The 24996-nt window shown below is 40.8% G+C and overlaps 1 protein-coding gene across 1 annotated transcript in view; it reads right to left on the bottom strand.

The window, feature by feature from the left end:
- Positions 1–24525, bottom strand: part of gask1a (golgi associated kinase 1A) — a 36916-nt gene extending 12391 nt beyond the window's left edge. The window contains exons 1-2 of the mRNA XM_084088093.1: positions 24256–24525; positions 9877–11232 (exon numbers count right to left, since the gene is read on the bottom strand). Of these exons, the coding sequence (XP_083944219.1) occupies positions 9877–11232; positions 24256–24261 (1362 nt within the window). The 5' untranslated portion in view covers positions 24262–24525. The remainder of the gene's footprint in view (positions 1–9876; positions 11233–24255) is intronic.
- Between the last annotated feature and the right edge of the window lie 471 nt (positions 24526–24996).

Genomic DNA, 24996 nt, shown 5'->3' on the forward strand with positions numbered 1-24996 from the left:
ATTATGCATCTTTAGATATATCAATGGTTCCCTTTTAAGGGAACTCGCGTTGCGTCGAGATTGACACTATGGGGAACGCTTTGCGTGATGACGTCTTGAAGCACATGTAAAATCAGTCCAATGGTGTGGCGGAACGTCAGAGGCGGGTGACGTCACGTACCAGGAAGCTATAAAGCCTGCCCGAAAACAGAAAATGAAAGCTTTCTGAGTCTTCAGTTGCGCTCTGTGTTGAATCTGTCCTCGTTATTTGGTGTTGTCTGTCTATATTATATATATATATTCAGTATGGCGTATAAGCAGCAGCAGTTTAGAATGTGTGTTCACCCCTGCCCGCGTTATTTAACGGGTGGGGACACACACTCTTTGTGTTGTCTGTTTGGGTGAAGAGCATGCCCAGTCAGCACTCGAGGGTGCTGGCTGTGAGCATTGCGACACGCTTCCATTGCGTACGCTCAGATCCCGCCTGGCTTTATTTAACCAGGATCGCGTTCCCCAGGGCTCTGGTCCCGCCGCTGCCGAGGCACGGCGTCGATCTCAGACCTGGGGTTCGCAAATGGATCTATCAGTGGATGTTGAGACGGGCTCTGCCTTATCTCAGCCTCATTCTGATAGATCCAGTGCCTCTCATCAGGGTGTGGAAGCACGCGCTGCGGTTTCTTCCCCCCCGATGGAGGCACCAATACTGCAATTGTCCAGCTCTGAGGAGTTGGACGTTGTTAGTATTGACGCTGAGTCTGAGGATTCGCCACCTCAGTCTCATGCGTTTGAGGAATTACTCGACGTAGTTACAAGAGCTGTCGAGAGATTATCTACTGAGTGGCCAGAAGACAGGCAGGGCGCTCGCTCGAAAAGTAAGCTCGACGAACGTTTCCTGCCATCTCGTGCACAGCCTCAGCGCAGAAGCCTTCCGTTTTTCCCCGATCTCCACACTGAGGTGTCGAGATCGTGGGGGAAACCAGTTTCATACAGAGTATATACTGCACAAACATCCCACTACTCCACTATACACAATTATAAAGAGCATGGTTATGGAGAGATGCCGAAGGTGGAGGAGACGCTTGCGAGCTATCTCTCTCCAGCAACGGCATCTTCTCTGAAGGCTCCTGCATTACCAATATCGAGTTCTTCCATTCGGCCTGGCTTTATCACCCCGCACTTTCACCAAATGCGTGGATGCAGCTCTGGCGCCCCTGCGCCTCCAGGGTATTCGCATCATGAACTACATCGACGATTGGTTGATTTTAGCTCAGTCGCATCAGTTGGCGGTTCAACATCGAGATGTTGTTCTCGCCCATATGAAAGAGTTGGGGTTACGGCTGAACGCCAAGAAGAGTGTGCTTTCTCCGCTCCAGAGGACCACTTTCTTAGGCGTGGTTTGGGATTCAGTGTCGATGCAGGCGCGCCTGTCACCGCCATGTATAGAGTCCATCCTTGCAGCTGTGAAAAGTGTAAAGCTAAGCCAGCTACTCACTGTCAAACAGTTCCAGAGACTGTTGGGTCTCATGGTGGCAGCTTCCAACGTGATACCTTTTGGACTGCTGCACATGAGGCCCCTGCAGTGGTGGCTTAGGACCAGGGGGTTTTCCCCGAGGGGCAACCCGTTTCGCACAATCAAGGTCACGCGGCGATGCCTACGTGCCTTGGTTATGTGGAAGAAACCTTGGTTCCTGTCCCAGGGCCCAGTGTTGGGAGCTCCTTGTCGTCACAAACTGCTAACGACGGATGCTTCCCTCACGGGTTGGGAAGCGATCCTAGAGGGTCGTTCATCTCAAGGTCTGTGGGAAGACCATCATCGTTCCTGGCATATCAATCGCCTGGAGATGTTAGCTGTCTTCCGGGCTCTGAGGAGCTTTATCACAGATCTCAGGGGACACCATGTGCTAGTACATACGGACAACACGTCGGTAGTCGCCTATATCAATCACCAAGGGGGTTTGCGCTCGCGCCCATTATGCAATCTGGCACGCCATATCCTCTTGTGGTCCCAGGGGAAGCTGTTGTCACTCAGGGCAGCTTACATCCCCGGGGTCCAGAATATAGGAGCAGACGCTCTGTCGAGACAGGGGCCGAGGCCCGGGGAATGGAGGCTCCACCCCGAGGTGGTGGAGCTGATATGGAGGGAGTTTGGCCAAGCTCAAGTGGATCTGTTTGCGTCTCGAGAGACGTCTCACTGTCCACTTTGGTTCTCCCTCACGCATCCAGCTCCTCTGGGACTGGATGCTATGGTGCAGACGTGGCCGAGGCTACGTCTGTACGCCTTTCCCCCAGTTGCTCTGCTCCCGGGAGTTCTGGAGAGAGTTTGCAGGGACCGGGTTTGCCTGCTTCTTATAGCCCCGCGCTAGCCGGGCAGAGTATGGTTTCCCGACCTTGTGTCTCTCCTCGACGGGCCTTCTCTGGAGCTACCCGTCAGGAGGGACCTTCTGTCCCAAGCGGAGGGCTCGATATTACACCCCCGACCAGAACTGTGGAACCTGTGGGCTTGGCCTCTGAGGGGGCCCAGCTCATAGAGTCAGGTCTCTCAACTGAGGTTGTTGAGACCATTCTACAGTCCAGAGCTCCCTCCACGAGGAAACTTTATGCCCTGAAGTGGAGAGTATTCACTTCTTGGTGTAGTGACCATTGGTTGGACCCAGTTAACTGCCCAATTGGTACAGTGCTGGAGTTCCTGCAGGACCGGTTCACTGCAGGTCTGACCCCGTCCACTTTAAAGGTTTATGTGGCGGCCATAGGTGCTTACCACATTCCTTTGGGTGGAATGTCTGTGGGGAAAGACCCCTTGGTATCTCGTTTCCTTCGTGGCACCTGGAGGCTGAGGCCTGCAGTTCGCTCTAGGGTGCCACCTTGGGATTTGTCCATTGCGCTGCAAGGCCTTTCCCTGGCCCCCTTTGAGCCCATTGAGGAGGTTCCTGAGAAGTTCTTAACTCTGAAAGCTCTGTTCCTTCTTGCTATCTCTTCTCTCAAGAGAATAGGGGATCTTCAAGCATTGTCGGTTGCTCCGTCATGCTTAGAGTTTGCACCGGGTATGGTTAAAGCTTTTCTACATCCGAGACCGGGCTATATCCCCAAGGTCCCCACTAATGTGGCTAGACCCATTGTACTGCAGGCCTTCTGTCCTCCTCCCTTTCGAAATGCGGACCAGGAGGCGAATAATTTGCTTTGCCCAGTTCGGGCGTTAGACGCTTATGTCCACAGAGCTGCCCTGTGGCGTAAAAGCGATCAATTGTTTGTGTGCTTTGGGTCCCCTAACAAGGGATCTCCAGTGTCTAAGCAAAGAATGAGCAAGTGGGTGGTTGAGGCTATTTCGCTTGCTTATGAGGCGGCCGGGCAGCCTTCTCCTATGGCTGTCCAGTCGCACTCTACAAGGAGTATGGCGGCCTCTAAGGCCCTTATATCAGGAGTGTCTTTACAGGACGTTTGTGATGCGGCAGGTTGGTCCTCACCGCACACCTTCGTCAGGTTTTACTCTTTGGACTTAGACTCTACTCCAGGGTCTCAGGTTTTGTCTTCCTAATGCTGCTCACTCGATTTCACACAGGACAGACATTTGTAGCTATGGTGGCGTTGGTATAGGCGTTCCCCATAGCGTCAATCTCGACGCAACGCGAGTTACGACTGTACGGCTACGACTTCGGCTACGACTGTAACCTCGGTTCCCTGAAGAGGGAACGAGCGTTGCGTCACCTTGCCATATCTCCTTCATGCCTGTCAGCGACTACTTCAGACTTTACGAAGCTTTCATTTTCTGTTTTCGGGCAGGCTTTATAGCTTCCTGGTACGTGACGTCACCCGCCTCTGACGTTCCGCCACACCATTGGACTGATTTTACATGTGCTTCAAGACGTCATCACGCAAAGCGTTCCCCATAGCGTCAATCTCGACGCAACGCTCGTTCCCTCTTCAGGGAACCGAGGTTACAGTCGTAACCGAGGCGTTCTCAAATGGTTTTACTTCTATCCCGGGTACTCACTGATTATTTATTTTTTTATTTAATTTTTTTATTAGGATTTCCTTGCCTGGAAAAGTCAGGGAAAAGTTTAAAGTTTTTTAAAAGTTGAGGAGAAATAATGGAATACTAATTTATAAAAATGAATGAAAAATGATTTTTTTTCATTTTTATAAATGCTTTAACAATAGCTGGCCATTATCTATGTCATTAGTGTAGCGATGCATGAAGCGTCTCTTGGTTAGAGTTTGCTTCCAAACCATGCTGCTGTGACAAATTGAACAAAAAATCTCCTTGATTCCGATGTGAAATCCATATGCAGAAAATGTTCACCTCGTGTCTCTCGCACAAAATTCCAAATCATGTGGATTCCTATTGAGATGACCGCGTTTCACCCATGGAAGTTCGCTGTACGAAGGTAAATGTAAACACATGGAACAAATAATGTGGTAAAAATGCCAAATGATTTGACATCAACAACAAAATGTATGTGAAGTGTTTTCCTCCTCACAACAAGTCTATTTAATTTGCTACCAAAGTATGATTTTATGGTTGGCTGCATTGCATTTTATGCATTATCTCATTTATGATCCTATCATTCCAGATCTGTGGCCCCAATTAAGAACCACTGATCAAGATTTCAGAGCGGTACACAGAAGGTCTTGTGGTGACAGTGAGTGTGTCCTTCACACTGTTCTGTGATTAAGGGTGTGAGGTTTCACATCAGTGTCATCAGAAGTGCTAAATGAATAGAGAGGAACAAGTGTTCAAGGGTCCCAGTCAGCAATTTCACTAAATCAATACAAAGCTATTAGCTGTTGGCCATGTTACAGCTATTGACTTTTCTTCTAAGACCTAATGTATTATTCATGGGCATCCATACACCCACATTTTTACAGCGCACAGTTTTCACACACAGATTATACTCACAAATCCATCAAGAACATTCATGAGCACATGCAATTACACATGCGCTCACATTCTGCCTCATCTGCCATCAAGTGATATTTTCACTCTTGACTTGGCATGGTTTGTAATCAAGCGGGATGAAGTGTTTTTCTTAAACTCTTAAGCCGGGCTCAGACTACAGGAGTGTTTAAGCTTAACCGATTGGGAAATCTTGGCGCATCACACTCTGCAAGATATTCTTAAAGTCCCCCTGTGGTGAAAATCAAGCTTTTAATGTTGTTTATATGTCTATGTGGTGTTTTTAATATGCTTTAAGACAATCCATGTTCAAATTCACAAGTCAACACCATTGTTGAGTATTTTCTCCTTGAAAACTGCAGTGAACCAAAGACAGTCTCAAAAACACGGTTTGAAATCGCTGGTGTTTCTGATATCACAAACTACCTTGTAACCAATCACGTCAATGTGTGATCGTCAACCAGTGGATCTCTGAGCTGGTGTGAGTGAGTGGAGGCTGGGCTCATTTGCATATTCATAGAACAGCATATACTAAATGAGGCAAGGTTGTAGAGTAACATTCAAGCTATTTTAGGCCATAAGATTTTTTTTTTTTTAAATATGTCATTTTGGTGATCAAAGATGAGTTTTAAGGGATAACATTATTGACTACAGGGGGACTAAGATTATCATGCCAGATTTTAAATGGATACATTATATGAAGAGACATTATAAAGGCAGTCATGTTATCCGTTCCTCGCTTGTTGTTTTGCGGTCGCCATTTCAAAAGTTCTGTCACTTCCGTCACCTTGTAGACTTGTCTCTAATTGGCTATTGTGGAAGTACTGATACTGATTTAAAATCCTAAATATCAAACACGATATTGTCGGGGCGGCCCCAATGTGTCTGCGAGCACATCGAGAGGTTTAAGATTTCTAAAAGATCTCTAAATGCCTCACATTATCAGATAATCTGGACATCGGTACCGACCGATGCCCTGGATGTGTTTGTTTTCTCCGAATTTTGGGAGGGGTAAATCGGGCATAACTCAGCCTGAAACTCCTGTAGTCTGAGCCCAGCTTAAAACAGTATAAACTCCACAAAAGAAACTCCAAGTTACAATATTTAATGACATTTTTGTGCTGTAAATTGCATTGAATGTCTTAAAAAAGTTTCCTTCTGTGTTAAAATTAGTGAAAGAGAGCGATAATTGTACTTTTGTGAATATTATCATAAAAGCACAAAACCACAAAGGACATTTCAACCAGTCACTTTCAACCTGTTCAGAAAGGATTTTTGCATGGATTTTTTGGATTTCCATGCATTTTTTGGATGCATGGATTTTTTTCTATTACCTATGTTCAAAATTTTAATTAAACGTCACCATGATGACAATGGTTCTTGAAAGAATTGCAGCTATGTGGAGCAAAAAGTGGAGGAGCGGAAGAAAAGTGTAAAAGACATCATCTAAACCTGTTAATGAGGTGATACCGAATCACAATCCTCATGTGATCAAGATTAAATATATAATCATTCACAGTGAATTAAAGTCTCTCTTGTTACTTTTCCAACTTTGCCAACATAAAATAAGTGTGCTTGCATGGATGATGCTCTGGAAATTATTATGAAATACTAATTAATTTGTTTGACCTTTTTTCACTTTTATCATTAGTAGTAATCTTCATAGATATTTGCGAACCCCCAATATTTAAATTCATGTCAACAAGTTTTTCAATGAAAAGCATTATCCCCAATTTTATATTGTTACAGTGAACTACCAATCTGTTTGAACCATGTCATGTATGATCAGTGTTGGGGAAAGTTTCCTTTTAAAAGTAATGCCTTACAATATTGTGTTTGTCCTTATAGAAGTAACTAATTGCGTTACTTAGTTACTTTTTAAATAAAGTAATGTTTTACATTACTTTTTTTCATCTAGCCTGGGCTTGCTTGTTTGTTTGTTTGTTTTTTATATTAAAATGTAAAGGCCCTTTCACACAAGGGGCCAGATTTACTAACAGCTTGCGCCAGTGCAAACCCTCTTTAGGTGTTAAAAACCTACTGTCAGTATTTACTAAAGACACGCAGTGAAAAATTAGTGCTGAAAAGTTGTGGACAGGGTTATTTTTGCAGCTGACCTTATTGCAAATGCATTTGTAGGAGTTTCCCTTTCAGATGCAAAATTTATGGGAGGAGAGTATTTAAATGAATCATGCAAGGTGATTTACTACGGTCAATTTACTGGTATTTACGGCATTATTTGACGATCAAAACATGTCTTAAACCAGATGCTAATTTGCACTGCTCTTGATAGACTGCGTTGGTAATTATGGAAATGATCCGGCTGAGTCTGTGTTCTTTTTGCACGTCGTCAGTAGATCACGCACAGAACTTTCCTTTCCCATTGGAGCTTTTATGAAATTGCTCTCTCACGCTAATTTGCCCTGTTTAGTAAATCTGGCCCAAGGTATATTTGCATTCTTTAAAATAATTCATTATTACAGGTTTGTCTAATATTCTGAGTTTTCATTTTACTGTTTTTATTAAATTTGAGAAATACTGCATCTGTTTTTTTTTTTGCAAGAGATGAGTAAATAAATGTAGTCTAGAACTACAATAACCATAATGTTAACACAGCGCACACAATGCCTCTAGCCTGGAAATCCAGACCTAAATCTGAAAGAATAATGGTCTGGCATCGACTAATGAAAATCGGCCAGCTCGAGGGGCGGCACCAATCATGCATTTGAAAATCTCACTGCACGCAATTGGATAACACTACGACCAATCACAACAAGCCCCATACGCTTAGCTACCAGCGGAGCTACAGTATCTGGTAGATTAGACTCTTGCCGTATCCGGTCGGCAAAACAGCAAAAACGTCCTTCTTGCAAAGGAAGGATTTGAGCGCCGTCTTCTGTTCCTGTTTTAGATAAAAAGCCAAGTCTAACTCGTTCATTGTAGCGGCCAAAGCCGTTTCAAACAACTGGTGTTCATCCATAGCCATCTTGCAATGTTTACTAGTGACTTGGACGTCACAGCGCTGTCGTCATCTGTTTAGCTCGCCTCTGGTCCGCCTATATCAGATAACCCAATGTGATTGGTGCAGCTCGGATACAAGGGCATATTTAATGAGCATCATTACTCGACGCCAGAGTAACTTCGCTGAGCAAATTCAACTTGTGCTCTTGCGAGAACTCTGGATTTCCAGGGTACAATGCCTCTGCATCTTTATCCCGATTTATCTGGGGACAAGAGAGATGTCTAAACAAGACAATATAAGATAAATGGCTAAACAAATCTTGTGTTATTTTGTTAATTCAGATATTTTGCTGTAAATTTAAAAGTTTTGTTACTTTGCTAGTTACTTGAAAAAAAGTAATCTGATTACGTAAATCACACTACTTGATTATCTTATGAAAATCAATCCAATCTGAAATAATCCATCAAATAATGTGACTACAGTAAGTTCAGTATCCTGTTAATTAAATCTGTAGTACGTCAGCAACACACAAGGAACATCAATGAATCCTGAGAATGACCTGTTTACACTCCTCTGCCAAGTTTGTGATGGGCTGACGGCAGCTTACCTATCTTAGAAGCCAAAAAAAAAAAAAAAAAAATCCAAGAAAATAAATGAAATAAAACATTTGGTTGATAACATGTTTGCTCATAGTAGGTCATGAAGAGATAATTAAACTGAGCTAAATCACCATTTCATTAAATGCATGTCAAACACACACATTCAATTCATTGCAACACTCTAGCATTTTGAACCTGCCTGTGATTCAGCTGGGTAGGAACTGTCTAGTTATCACTCACAAACATTGTTTTAAACAACTTGGTTGACTTGGTCATGAACTCAGTGATTGCATTTTTAATTAAAAATCATTCTGAGAGCTATCATTAGAAAGCTGACAAGGAAGGAAAGAAATCAAAAGCAGCCTTATATGAAACTGCTTATAGGTGAAGTGTGTAAAAAAAAAAAAAAAAAATCTTTAAACTGTTTTCTCATTTCCTAGTATAATATCTAAAGACAACAGACAATTTTGAGTTTGGTTTTTCAATATTGTTATTAAGCTTTTATTTATATGCAAATATTAATTTAAATTTAAAGCGTTAGAATATATGTAACTTTTAAGCTTTTTAAGCTTATACTGTATCTTTTAAGCTTGTTGTGAACCTATAAATTACTAAAATAATCCAGTTGAGTCTTTCAGATGCATTCTCTAACTTAAAGCAGTGCTGTTTCTTCTTATCTTGTTGTTAAAATGACATTTGTGTAAATGTATAATAGAGATTCAACTGTGGATCAAACCCTGAGTAGACAGAGAACTTTTATTGTGAATGTTTGAGACCCCTGAACCTGATCTAAACCAGTTTAGATTTGTTTGGTTTGTCAACTCCAGACCTATTCTATATCTTTACCTTTGTGCAACAGACCTACCTGACTAAGCATCTCGACCAGCACAACATAGCAATCATGGCTCAACCAATGACTTAACTTAGAGGCAAAACTTACTGTTAGTCTAAACAATGCCAGATGGGGCAAGTGTTCAAAAAACATGTTTGAAATCTAAAATCACACACTTCACTTTTAAGAGAGTCTGTTTTGAACAGGAAAAATGCCAATGCTAAACATGAATTACTTTAAATACCAGGCTTGGCAGGTAGGTCATTATGTAGTTGGCAGGCCTACATTTTGTGACTCATAAAAGAGTTTCTAACCACAACGGTCAAAGACATAATTTAAATGCATATAAACTGGAGCATATAACCTAGTCAACCTTTTAAAAGTTAGTGACCATTTCTATTGTCTATATCCCAATCTTTTTTGGATTCACATTAGAAGATAATCACATTTATTTGTGTAATTTGAAAGTTACATATGCAATTTACTCTCAAATATCTATTTGATCTATAACTCTATTTATATCTATAACTCTCAAAAATATTTTTACACATTAGACAGTTTGTGGAAACCAAATATCCAAAATGTTGTAATATGTTTTCACAGTGCCTCTTACCTGCAGCAGGAAGTCAAACAAGGCCAGCCTCCCCCACTCTGAATGATGAACTCCCACACATGTTGTAAAGTTCAACGGTACTCGAGTACCACACCTGCTCTTAAGCAGAGTCTGATATTGTGGCCAAGTAAGTGAAAAAGAGTTCTGGTCATTGTCAGCATCAGACAGATGCTGGATGCTGGGATCCCACCATACCACCGGTCTGGGAGATCCAGTTGTGTACCTGTATGGTAGAATCTCACTGTGGAATGTTCTCAACACTGCGGGCAAGCTCCGGTTCAGACCTAGAACTCTGTCCAGGTGAAAGGCGAACACCTCAAACCAGTCATTGGGGCGTTTTATGAGAGCACAGCTTCCGGTCTGGCAGCGTTTGACATGATTGTCCCCTGCAGAAGCATAAATGCTATACCTATCACTGAATCCAACCTGAAGCACTTGACCATGGCCTGGAAGCCTGGCTTTACTCAACACAGTGCCACTGGAGAGAAGCGCCATCTTTTTCACATCATCCTCACTGAGCCAGGGTAGAGTCTCTGCTTTGGTCTGGTTCCAGTTTTCAATAAAAGTCTCATCAGAGACAGTCTTACACCAGTCAGTGGCTGACTCCTTGATGCCAGCCTTTGCTGGAATCCCATCGTTGTTTTCTGCCCCGGATTTGGGCCTCTTCCTCTCGGTGGGCCCTGCTCGTCTTTCATGTGTTCTTGCTTCTCCAGGGGCCTGTTTCAGTTTTGCCACCTGCTGTGTATCAGAGAACTGCCCCACAAGCCTCTTTATTCTGTCCCCATCTGGAGTACATTTGTGCCTGCATATCTTGTTATTTGGGCGGAGGCTTTGGATGCTGGCAGGCTGAGGGAAAGCTGGGTCATGTCTGGAGCGAAGAAGATGGATGGTTGTGTTATTGCTATTTCCTAGTCTATTGGCTCGCACTCTTTTGGCTCTGGCTGCAAATGGCTTGACTGGATGCTTGTTTGTGTTCTGCAGATATCTTTCTTTTTTGTTTACTTTACTTTTTGGATGCTTTTTGATTGATACTTTTTCCTGAACTTGTTTTCCAGAGGAAAATGATAGTTGGTGATGGTTGACCATCAGGAGATGCTTAGCGGAATCTTTCATTTCAGGGATCTTCCAGGTTCTGCTGTTCTGTCCATATGAAGACACTGGAAGGTAAGGTTTCAGAGACCACTTCTCCACCAGCTTTCTGGGTTTGTTATTGCGGGGCCCCCGTAGACTCACCCTGCTCTCCTCAGATGGGAAGGGAGGAAGGGTGTATATCATCGCCACTGTCAGACTGAAGGAAAAAAGGAAGGCCACCACAAACCGACATTTTAGTCTGAACTTCAACCACACTCTTAGAGCCTGAAAGACACAGCAGAGAAGGTAGTGGTAAAGACAAATGGTTCAATAAAGTCAGCAAGCAAGTCGTAAATGTAAATTTACAAAATGTAAAAGAGAAAAGGTTTTGTAAACTACAACAGGAAAAGCAGTTTGGATTTCAGGAAAGGTAGGGAAATCTGAATGAGTGAATGTTTTTAGAGGGAATTCCATTCAGAGGGCTGGATGTTGAACACACATGCTTGAGATTCATTTCACCCTTTTCCATATGTGGATAAGATTGACAACATGCCTAGAGATATTTTCCATATGTGTCTGTTCCATAGTGCACTCCAGGTTCTGCAGTGTCAGACTGGAATGTAGATTGAATTTTTCCAAGCTGTTAGTTTTACAGAGATAGGCCTATGCCGGAGAATTAATCAGATTGAATACAGAATGTATTCATGTATACAGAAAATCAAAATGAACAATTCTTATTTTTTATGGAATATTGCAGTATTTATTAGAAATGATTTGCCTGTGCACATCATTATTTAAAAAATAATAATAATCATGCCCTCTATTGCAACTTCCATTTCATGCCGACTTTAACATCTAATAACAAACAGTAGTGAACAAATAAACAATGACCTGTGAATGTTATTGTATTTGGCTTATTTTTTAGTTGCAGTCTCTAATTTTCCTGCCCTAGCCATGACCCGTTCCAAACTGGGCGAAGCCTGTCATTTAAGGTTTAGAAGAGATACCAATCCTCCCAAAACTGTACACAACACTGTAAAAAATAAAATAATGCTTGGAAAAAATTACAACATTTTGATAAAAAGCCTAGATTTTTTTGTTTTGTTTACTGTGTCAAACATTGTTAGGTAAACTTAGCAACAACAAGCAACAAGCTATAGTAGTCAAACTAAAGTGAAGCTCTTTTGAAAAATTAGTTAACTACAACATACATTACAAGCTACTAATAAAAAGAAAAAGATATTTAAATATGTATAGCCATACTTTGATATAATGTATAACTAAATAATAATAGTCATTAGAAAAAGTAGTTTGTAACTGAAAAAGCTACTCTACTCTGTCATGATACAAATGTAGATTAGTTACTCCTCAACACTTGAAAATGCAATTTGAGAAGAATGTAACATACAAAACCTTAGAAAATGTGCATTGCATATGGGCAACATTTAGCCTATATAATATAGCCCACAGATTAAAAGCATGTTTGATATTAGTTGTTTGCAGACATAAAAAAAAAGTTCAATATAAGGCATAAACATGTGCATGAGACCTAACTGCCATGTATTTCAATTCCACATATATTTGGATGCTAAACAGGAATCTCTCTTTCCTGGCTGATATTTTCATGACTTTAGCAGATCGCACATGTGAAAGACTTCTATTATGCTTCAGTTTAAAGAATGTCTTGTGTGAAGTTTCACAAGGCTGAGGAGAGCATCAGTTGAGACACAGTCAGGACAGGTTAGGGCCTGTTTGACTGCTAACTTACACAAAAAAGTTAATGTTTCTTTGAAGGCAAGTGGATATGTAAATACACTAATCCACAGACACAGAATATCTGCCAAAACAAAAAGAAACAAAACCTTCATAACCATTAACAAATATTAGACCTCTTAAAGTGTCAAATGTGTTTGATTACCCACTGGTGAGTGAAGAGGAAGGTGACTAGACATTCAGAAGGTTAAATGAAAGGGTTGAAGGTACTGAATAGCTTTCATCTTTCTGAACTTTCAGAGTTGTTGTATCTGTGGTTTAGAGACGACCCTGGCAAAAAGTGTCTTGCATTAAGCTCTCAGTGTTCCTTTTAACAACTAAACATATTGACACCACAGTGCTAAACTGGCAAGTGCAAATGGCACAAACAAGTATGGCATAGACATCACACTGTTAAACAAGGCAGCAATCAAAGCACAACAAACACAGGGAGACAGACTGAGAACATGAAGAGGAATTACTCAGACAAGTACAATGTTTTGGGGAAAACATGCTCACATCCCAAAGTTATTGTTTTTCCGGATCTTACTTACACAGACTACGCCTTCATAACTCAAAACACAGTGTATAAATCCAACACTGGTGAAATAATGGAAAGAAAGTATAAAAGTAATAAAAACCAAATAGCATTACTTAAAAAAACTCCAAATGAATCCAATAAACATGTTGTCTACAGTCAAAATATGACATGGTAGTTACTTCTCACCGTGGATTATTCAAAGCAAGGTGTTTGAAATGTTAAAGTAAGGTGATATAAATCACTCTTGTTTGTTCTTGCCAGCTCTTTCTCTTATCTCCTCAGTTAATCTGGCACATCTGGGCTAATTTTACCAGTAGTGATAAAACCCTTCACAGCAAACTATACACTACCAAAAGTTTGGCATGATCAAATATATTTTTTAACGTTTTTAAAAGAACTTATGCTCACCAAGGCAGCATTTATTTGTTCAAAAATACAATTAAAATGTGGTGTTCCCTATCAGTCGGCCACTCTCGACATACGTTGTGACCGACAATAGGAATCTCGCTAGAGAGCCCCATTTACTTCGAGTGAAACTAAACGAGCCAATGCACATAGATTCCTATTGTCGGTCACGACGTGCGTCTCTGTTCCCTCCTTCAGGGAACAAGGGTTACCATACGTAACCGAGACAACATTTTTTTACAAAATTTTTTTTTTTTTTAAATAAGTATGTGGTGAGGGGGCGTTGTTCAGTGGAGTCAGCAATGGGAGATTTAGACAGGAGACGCGCGGTTCATAAGTAGATCAAGAACATTTTATTTTCTTTGGTATTATTTTGTGAATAAAATATCCGAGTACACCTCAGCCGACCCTGCCTTCTCCTCATTTCCTTGAACCTGTGTTACAGTAGTGCTGAAACTTGGGAGGCGAAGGTTGCTGCCACCATGCAGTGTGCGGGCCTCCACCAAGAGCACCATCAGGCGCTCCTGGATATAAGGGAAGACCAGGACCAGTGCTTCCGTGCCCTCTTCCAGGCACACCAGGAGGACAGCAAGCTGTTCCAGAGCTGGATGAATCAGGAGCTTCGGTCTGCAGAACCACATTCCACCACTGCTCATGTGCCTCTCACTAAAATGGTCCACAGGACGACCCAGAGGCATTTGTGGATCCATTCGAAAAGACCGTGGAATCATGTGAGTGGCCGCGGGCCCACTGGCCAGTGCGCCTCATTGGGAGGCGCAGGTGGCCACCCAACAGCTGCCAATGCAGAACCTCCTGGTCTACGACGACCTCAGGGCCATCCTGCAGCGGGTCAGCCGCAGTGCAGAACAACACCCGGGGTTGGCAAACCCCTACCCTCAGTATCTCTCTCCAACCCTGCCCCTTCTGTTTATCCCTCTACCTCTCGACCTGTTCCTATCCCTAGGTCACGTAGCAATTTGTTGCCCCGAGCCGGGCCAGTGGACCAGTAATGGCGTTTGCAGCGGGACTCAGAGCGCCTTCAAGGGGGGTCATCCCAGCTGGTTCCAACCCTGGAAAAAATAGGACTAAATGGCTGGAGACCCTGTTATTCGCTGTGCACGAGGTCCCGCAAGCCTCCACAGGTTTTCCCCCCTTCAAGCTTCTCTATGGACATCGGCCTAGCGGAGTGCTCGATGTCCTCCAAGAAGCTTGGGAGGATGGACCTTCATATAGTAAAAATTACATTCAGTATTCTGGACCTTTGAGCAAAACTCCACACATTGTTGCAGCTCTCTATGAAAAATTGGCTGCAGACCACACATTACTCCAGTCTTCAGTGTTACTGGATCCTTCAGGAAATCATTCTAATTTGCTTATTTGGGGCTTAAGATTTATTTATTTTTTTTACATAATATTTTGTGGAAACCGATACACTCAAAAGTTTGGGGTATGTAAAATAAAAAAAAGAAAGAAATACTTTTAATAAGCAAATATACATTACATTTTCTCAAAATTTACAGTGCAGAAATGTATAATGTTATTATCCAAATAAATGCTGTTCTTTTTAAATTTTTATTATTCAAAAAAATGTTTTCCTTAAATTCAGGAATAAATTACACTTTAAAATATATTTAAATAAAAAACTGTTATTTTAGATTAATATTATTTTACAAATGTTCTATTGTTTTTACTCAATTTTTTTATCAAATAAATGTAGCCTTGGTAAGAGAGAAAAATCGTAAGTATTCTAAGCTTTTGACCGATAGTGTATATGTGAAACATATGATATGGTTAAAACAACTCTGAAATTATTTTATGATTTTCCAAAACCGGTTTCATGAGAAAACATAACCGTGTTTTTGAGGTGTCGATTTCATAAAAAATAAATAAAAAACCCCCCAGATTTTTAGAAAAAAAGTAAGCATGAAGTTCCACCCATAAACCCAATTGTCATTGGGGAGTAAGCAGATTGCACAAAAATACAAATGACGAGTTAGCCACCAATTCACCAAAACGCAAAATAATTACGATTTGCCATGAGAGTATGTTGGATTTTGAAGTAAACTGAAGTAAACTGAAATGACCCCTATTCCAATCAAAAGTAGGTTACTCGTTTTCCCTAAAAAGACACAATGCACATCTGAATGAGAGTTTGTTCTTTCGAGCAGTTTATCAAAACGACAGGGGACAGCAAAAGAAAACTGGATATCACACTTTCACTTTTAAGGGCTAGTCCAGGAGGAAGAAAATAGAGCAAAGCCTACAAGAAAATTTGATACCGTTTTCTGTGGAAGTTCTAGCTCCCACTCACCTGCTCACTGGCCCTTCTCATTGAAAATAAATTGTGACCATTCGAGAAACTCTTTCCGAGCAGCTCCCTGTGCTTTCATTCACTGTCCTCTCTCACTTCAGCTGCTACGTGTCTACAGTACATCATAGAATTAGGATGAGTGGGTTGTCCTTGAAAATCTATTTATTTAAGCCAAAACGGTGGTGTCAATGGATCTTAAAGGTGAACTGTGTTTCCTTTTTTGAAAGTAAAATATCTTTTCCTATCCTAGTTTAATATGCAGAGACAACTATAATAAAGCCATTTGCTCTGATTGCAACATTGCTCTGTTCATTTGAACACTCTGCCCAGTCTAACATAGCAACATTTTCTCAACCAATGGCATGACTTTGGGGCAGTGTGATCTGTTTGGATGACCAATGACAGATCGGAGGAGTGTTCGGGTTGACATTTTTTTAAAAACAGTCATTCATTTTTGTAGATCCATTTGTTGCTTCAAGTGCCACAAAAATTAAACACTCCACTTTTAACTTGTATTAACCCAGAACATTCAACATTGGCATTAGTCCATTACATACACATTAGTTTCTTGGCATCAAATACTATCCAGAAAGGAGGAGTTGCTGAATTTCTGATTGAATGAAAAGACTATAAAGAAATGTCAGACTACTTTACGTCATCTATCTCTGCCAAGAGCAAGACAAAGGAAACAAACAAATTGTCAGCGTCTGAGTGGTTATTTATGACAGCTGCATGAAAGATCTGAATGAACATCTCATGACAACAGAGAACAAAGACTCACTCAATTCTATTGTCACTGTACATTCATGTCTATTACATTTTTATATTTTCAAGAATTAGTTAGGTAAATTGGTTAAGATAGTGTGTCTACATTTTTTTATCATTGTGCATTTATCAACCTATTATGTAGTTTATGTTTAGGGTAGGGGTGAGATTAGGTAGCCAAAAATATATTTATAAAATGTTTTGTTTTCCTTTAAAAATCAAACAAACAACAACAAAACAGATATCATAATGCTTACACTGAGAAACTCTGTAGCCCACTCAGACTAAACAAAAATTGTAATGTCAGCATACCAAGATCTTCCATACAGTACCATGACCGGCTGTAAGCAAAACTCTGTTTGATGTACGATCTTTCATGCATTGTGCAAATGTCAGCATTACCCTCTATCCGTATAGGAGGATCGGCTATATCACTGCACGCAGGAGGCAAATGGTTTAGGGGGAGAGAAAGGTGCGATGAGGGGGGAAAAGTGAGAGAGAAAAGAGAGAGGAAGAAAAAGGGATGAACCATCTGCTGTCTTGTCTGTCCTACCTCAGAGTGTCATCAGTGGAGTGTCTTTTTTATTACGGAGCAGATGCTTTTGACACTAGTGTCATCCAGAAATATATAATGTGCAGGTCTCTGTGTGTAGGATGAAAATGTGTCACTGACAGCCTGCTGCAGTCATTTATATTCACACAAACAACAACAACAACAACAACAGAGAAACACACAGCCACATAAAAAAATATACAAAATACAGAAACAGGCTCTTGTAACCCATCCTTTGGTAAGCTAATAAATACACAACCAAACATGTAATAGAGATGTACACAACCAAACAGTAGTATCTGTGCACATGTAGATGCAGGGCTACTCGTATTAATTTAGATACCACAAATAGATGTCATTAAGCGCACATTCAACATCCATTGCATAAACAAAAACAAACACTGTCCACAAAACAAAATGTGAACAAATATTCGATGATTACCCAGCAAGCCATTTTGCGTTTTGCGTTCCAAACACAGCCCAGACGTTTAGGCTAAAACAGGCTAAAATTTGAGCTGTCGGTGAACATTTTATAGACGTCTAACCATAGCCCAAGAATAGACTAGTCATCAATTAGATAACAAAGAAATGAAATGAGTGAAGAAATGAAACCAAACACCTTGTAATCACTGTTTACTTACATGATGGAATATCATATCATCTTGCAAGTTGTTTTGGCAAAAATTCTAATTCCAAAATTCAAGGTTATTTTGGCTAGAAGTGGGTTACTCATAGCTGGACTATATCAGGTCTATAGTTAACCTAGATGGTGAAATGACGGCTATTGCTTGCTAGGTAATAACATCTATGACAAAAAAAAAAAAAAAAAAAAAAAACCTGCCATAATGGGGAAACCCGAGACATTCCCTTTCGAAGTAGAACTTCGACATTGCGTCTTGGTGCTGACGCCATGGGGAACGCCATTAGCGTGACCTGTATCTGAGGCATGTGTAACCTCATGCCTATATCCATTGGCAGACGACAGTCCATGAAGTCACAAGCAGAGTGTCGGCGAGTACAAAAAGGTGCCTGTAATACACATCATCAGCTTTTTTCTTCAGGAGCCATTTTGTTTTCAGCACGTGATAATCGAAGACAAACTGTGGAAAAACCAAGCAGCAAGTGCTTTAGAAAGTGCGAGCATCTGAGTCCAGGAGCCTCTGAAATAGTTTCAGTGGGGCCACCGTCCTGCCCTTGAGGGAGTTCCGGCAGTTCAGCACTGACCGAGCACATTCAACCATGAGGCGTGCTGTCAGGTTGACCGATTCCATGTCCATACAGAGAAAAGAGATCCTTTGCACGGGGCAGAGTGCAGCTCCTGCATTAGCAGTGGATCAGAGCGACTCTCGTCCAAGTCTTTAAGGGCTTGAAATACATGCAGGAGAGTCATAGCATGCAGGGCAGAGGCGGCCTGTCCAGCGGCTCTGTAAGCCTTGGCCGTAAGAACAGACGAGAACTTACAGGCCTTGGATGGTAGATGCGGATTACCCCTCCTGGCGGCAACGCCCTTAGGACACAACTGCATTGCTACCCAGCGCTCCACCGGGGGGATCTCCACATACCCCTAGGCTGCCCCACCATCGAGGGTAGTGATGGGGGAGGAGGCACCAGCTTGGTTTCGGGCAGAAAAAGGTGCCACCCACGATCTGGTAACCTCATCATGCACTTCCAGGAAGAAAGGCACTGGGGCGGGGCGCTGATGGTCAGCGTGAGCCACCCCAGGAAGCCAATCATCCAGCCTCGAGCTTTCGGGACACAGTGGAGGCCTCCATTCGAGCCCAACACTTTCAGCAGCCCGGGGAAGCATAGCTGTCAGCTCTGGGTCAGACTCGATCAATGCTTCTTTCCCCGAAGGGGGCAACACAGCTGGGTCTTCATGCCCGTCTTCATACTCTAGCTCACCCTCCGATGCCGCAATCAACATCCAGTCTTCCGCCGGAGCCCCGAATGAAACGCTTGGTCCCTAATGAGAAGGACCAGCAATCTTATCTGGAAGCTCCAAAGCTTGCAGTGTGCTAGAGTAGTGGGGGGTCCACAGAGATTGGCTTGGTGGGTAGTGTGATCCTCAGGTCACCCTGGCCAAGTAGCCCTTTTCTGTGTTATAAAGTTTTCTTTCATCGAAGCAGAGACCAGGAGACAGTTGGGATCGCGTTCAACGGAAGTTATTCTTTATTGAGAACTCTGCTGTACGTTGCTGTAGTACTTCCAACATTATCTGACTGAGGGAACTTTAAATGATATCTTATAGGCAATTCAGTGGGCTGTCCTTAAAGGTGCTGAACTTACACACAGCCTTAGAGATGACTACTGAATCTAATCATCTAAAGACAATAGAGGCAATTACCCCCAACTGAGATAATGGTACCCCCCAAATTGTATAAACAACACATGGTCACGAGAACTAAGACTAGGTAAACATTCACACATAGTTCAACTCTTAGTAGAAAGATCAAAGACTAACAAAACCCCTTCAAAGGAAACTGTTAAATCTAATCAGTAAATGGATGCCCTCATGTTCACCTTGAATGCCCAATACAGTATAGTTCACCTTAGTTTTTTATGTGATGTTATGTAAGGAAATAGGATAAGCAGATCTAAAACATATTTGAAATTACCGCAATGGGTGCATGACTCATCCAAAAACACCACCTAAGCACGCTTTAAGCCCTGACACCTGAGTCAGCGACCGTGACTGTCAGACAGAGCCAGGTAACGACCACATCCATAAACACATGGGTGGAATGATATCTTTAAAAAGACGAAGTGTAACACCAATGCTTGCTCTTTTAGGGAAATACGCTCTTTCAATGCCAAAGTGCACTGGGGAAATGGCTCGCAGGATTTAGTGCCGCCTGCAGTGTGCAACAAGCTCTTGAAGACTTTGAATCTCTTTGAAGTCACAACCACAGCTGCAGCGCCATCACACCAACACCGGATGCAGAACTTCTCCCGTCGAGCAATCTCAGACACTCTTAGAGGTGACTGGCAGAGAACAGCACAACCACTTGGCTCCGAAGTGAAAAGCTGAATGTGCATTGCACGCTCTCTTCCTTATATATCCACTTCGTGCAGGTGGAGTTCGCAATGCAAATCACGCAGGCCAATGTGCATTGGCTCGTTTAGTTTAGTTAATGTTGAACATGACTGACTGAAAGGAAATTTTATCTTTAATAAGACTGCACAACAATGCTGGACACAACAATAGATATCTATGGGTAAAACATGCATCAAATGACTGATACATACCTCATAGTTTCAAATTGAAATTTTTTTTGGTAAAGTTTTCAAATTTATCCGGATTAATGTGGATGTAGCCTTAGATGAAATACCGGGAAGCTGAAGCCCCCTTAAATAGAGTATAGAAAAACCTAAACCAATAAGTACCACAAAGTAAGTTGGTCTTAAAAAAAATCAGGCATATCTACCTCAGACAAATTCAGATCTGTTTGCTGGATGAACCAAATGAATTCATTAACAGGCTATAGATTACCTGCTTGCAGTGCCTCCAGATATACTGTAGCTAAACACAAATATCATCATCTTTCTTGATTATTTACATTTAGTCTCTCCCTGACACTGACTGGCTCCAAAAGCTCAACAAAATTGTGTGCAGGTGCTGTTACTCCATGGCAATTTGAAAAGCCATTATTATAATGTCAGAACTTCCTCGAACAATCAATTCTAATTCCCTTGGTGACTATCTCACTCTGCCATGTTCGTGCACAGCTCACTGCTCATTGGCTGCCTCTGATTAACAGGCAGACCAATAACACTGCAGACATGACTTCTAGATAATGTGTGAGTCAGAGTTATGTCTCAATTTATGGTAAAAAAATAAAAAATAAAATAGTAATCAACTGTTCAACAATCAGTTGTTTACAACTCAAGTCTAAGTCTTACTATGTCACCACATCACTGGTGGATGATGGTCACAGAGTAAAGAAAAACTTAAGCTTCAACAATCTTGCTTATATGCTTTTTATATGCTTCTAATATATTATATTCTGATTTGTTGCTCAAGGTCACAGTTGAAAATGGTTGTGCTGCATAATATTTTTGTGGAAACTGAAACCGTGATTTTTTTGCGTTTGATTTTTTATTTATTTTTTGCATTAATGTTAAAAAACAAAACAAAAATATTGATGACCCCAAACTTTTACGTTAGTATAAGTCCTATGGTACTTACAAGATACTTCAGTGTACTTCAAAGAACATTATTGAATTACCATGATACAAGCAATAGTAATATATGTTTTTTTCCCTTACCATAAAATTACTACTATTACTTATTATTACAACTTTACATAAAATCCACCGATGTTAAATAAAGGAAATAAATAAGCCTGGTGTTTTTAACTATTGCTTGGGAATCTGGGACAGCAATACTTAAAGTTATCTGTAGAAAATACTGCTCTGTCAGGAGCTAAGCAGTGACTGGCAAACAGATGGCATAGAATATTTTCAAAAATAGTTCCCTTTACAAGTCAATTCAAGATGTTCAGCAATGAGTCACATTTAGATGATGTTCTAACACAAGTTCTGAATAAAATGCTGAACGTTTCAACCTCACCTGCAAATGAAGCAGACTTCACTAAAATGATAGGGATGTTTTGGTTTTGTGGAATGGTAATATTATTTGGGTCTTCAGAATCCTTAAATCTGTGACAAATCTGGAAAAACACAGTATTGTTTTTATAATCTAGTAGAAAAGTCATGCCAGCTATCATAAAACAACACAAACATAACTTCCAAAATAATTGGAACTCTTGACAGATGTGCATTAGATAAATGTTCTTTGCTTTGAAAACATCTGGCTATCCCAAAGCTTGCCAACAATTAAGAGATATATGCTCATGTAAGATTAGAGAACACAAATTGATGAGACATAAGGCTATAGACATATATATTTAAAATAGTTTATTGTACACACAACAAGGACCACAGATGGACAATTGCAGATGCTTTTAGCATCCTGGTTTCAACAATCCTGAACCTGTAATTAAACACCATCTCCATTCCAACAAAACAGTTGGAAGTTTCGCCAGAAGAAAACTCTTAACTCTTGCCAAAGTGAAATTGTAAGTGCCCAGAGTTTCTGGTTGTTTAAAAAAGGAAATTGGCTACAAGTAAAAAAAAAAAAAAATTTTTTTTTTTTTTTTTTTTTAAATTAAAACACAGCTGTCATAGGTTTAGTTTTGGTGTAAAAAAATGTTACGTCATGCAGACAATTACCAAATCTTTCTATGAGGTCTGATCATTTGGTTTTCTTTCAAAAAACAGATTCAATTCTTTAAATTCCAGATTTTACATCAACATCTGTGCCAGTGCCAGCAAATGCAATAAAATGTTTTGTCAAATGCCTCTATACATGCATTATTTCCTTACTACGGGGGCTCTTGAATGCTTAAATCTGATTGGTTGATGAACATTCTAAGTTGTGCGTGTGCAATTATTTTCAGGGAAACATTAGGCAAAAGTATAGTTCCAGGCAGGTCTTGACCGCATCACGTTCATATCACTTCGTTCGCCAAATGTTTTCAGTTATTTCAAAGGTCCTTACAACCTACAACAACAAAAGAACCAAAACCCACAATGACACGGACCAAGCAAAAAAAAAAAAAAATTATTAAACAATAGGATAAAAATGACTAATTATTTCAATGATTTTGCCCCAAAATTACATTTAATTATGCAGGAAAAGCGCATACTCTCCAGCTCTCTGTCCCACTCAAATGCACACACATAGTACGGACACACACTCGCTATAAACGTGTTGTCAGCGCTGCTCTGCTCTTTTATCAGTAAAGGAGTTTAGCAACATAAACGCTACATGACATTCATAACTAGTGAGGTAATAACGGCGCTGTTCATGAAGCAGATAAGCTTACAGTTTCGCTACTAGAGACGCTGCTGCCGAAGACTGCTGAGATACGCACAGACTCACACGCTTAACCGCTTGTGGTGTGCATTCTTTTCTAATAATTCAACAGACAGTCATCAATTATTCCTTACTTAATCATTATTAAAGAAGGGTTTCCCAAACTGGTGTTTGAGGGAACTGCAGGGGGTTTGCGACTGGTTGAAAAGCTAATCATTAAAATAAATCATTTTAAATACAATAAGCACACTATTGTCTTTCTAGAGTTGCTTTACAGCAGAAGTTGAATGTCTCATATTTAAAGTTGGTTAGTTCCCTGTTAACTATTACAGGGAATTATTACATATCATTTCAGTATTAAATCTTTAAGAAAATATTGGGTGCGGCTGACTATAAAGTTTGGGAATCCCTGTATTAAAGGACTCAAAGTTCTAACAGCAAAGAGTGTCCACTTCTAAATAGTGCCTAAAGCAGTGACCCACATCAGAGATAACCTTAAATAATTGACCTCATAAAAGACTAGCTTTATCCTAGTGGTGCAATGATAAGCAGATAAAGACCACATACGATTTTTCATCACATTCTCTGCAAATGATAGCAATGCAAATGCATGGTAACTGCAACCAAACCCTCACAGGCAGAACGCAGTTAACTTTGTGTCTGCTGAGTAAGGGAATTTAACAGGGTCTGCTGGGGAGGGCTGGAGCTGGGATGAATGATTCAAAGAATTCTCAATGCTGTAAAAGTTGTACAACTCTTGGATACATCTTGCATAACTGACAGAGTGTTTTCTGCAGAGTGTAAATCAGACATCGCAATACACACAATGTGCTTTAGTGCCATGTCCTGCAAAGAGCACCTCAACACACTCTTTTGATCTGTCTCAGAACTATTATTTTACACTGAATTCAGATACATAACATGCATTCCAACTTATCCAACTTAGGTGAGAGTTTGCATTGTGAGTTAAACAGTAAAAACTCATCTCAGACAATGAATGCTTACAGGTATTTGATAATTCACTGAAGAACATGACCTGTGCAACATAAACTCTAGCAATTTTAAAATGTATAATAATGAACAGTTCTCAATTGGACACTTACCATCATAAACACTAACGTCAGCAGCCTAATGCTTTGGCTGTTCACTCACAGCATCAGCGCCACATCATCTTAATTCCTGCACTCCTCATTCAAACACAGCACGTAAAGCTCTCATCTTAACTGGACCATACGTGAGATGCATCCAAAGGCAGATTGTTTAGTGACTTTCCCTTGGTTTATTCTTCAGTTTCCAATGCAAAGTCTCCAAAGTCTCAGAACAAAGCACTGATCTCTAGCAACACGTTGCAGGAGGATGGTGGACTTGAGAAGGGAAAGCAGAGTGGAGGTTTGGAGAGGAATGTGCTGTGTAACATGAGAAGTATTTTTAAAAAAAACATACTGAGGAGATTTATTGTCCTGGGCTGGGCGCCTCTAGAGTTTACACCGTATTGCTAATGCACATAGCTGTATGTGATCTTCATTTTATTTTTTATATAAACAAAATCCTCATTCAGATCTTATTCAATTTACTAACTGTATTAACTGTAATTTCCACTTATGTAATTATATCTGGAGTTAATGTTTTACAACATTTCTGTGGCATCTTGGTGTTAATATATCATTAAAAAAAAATAAAGAAAAGAACAAAATGATGAAATATTCTGAAACATTGTTTGAAGGGAGGTCCGATATTAATAAATTATGATTTCACTGTACTAACAATAATTGTCCCTAAAATGGGGAATTGGAGGAAGAAATGGAGGGCTTTGGAAAACTGTTTCACTTGAATTTCACGAAGAA

This window comes from Abramis brama (assembly GCF_963993115.1).
Source record: "Abramis brama genome assembly, chromosome: 17".
Classification (NCBI taxonomy): Eukaryota; Metazoa; Chordata; class Actinopteri; order Cypriniformes; family Leuciscidae; genus Abramis; species Abramis brama.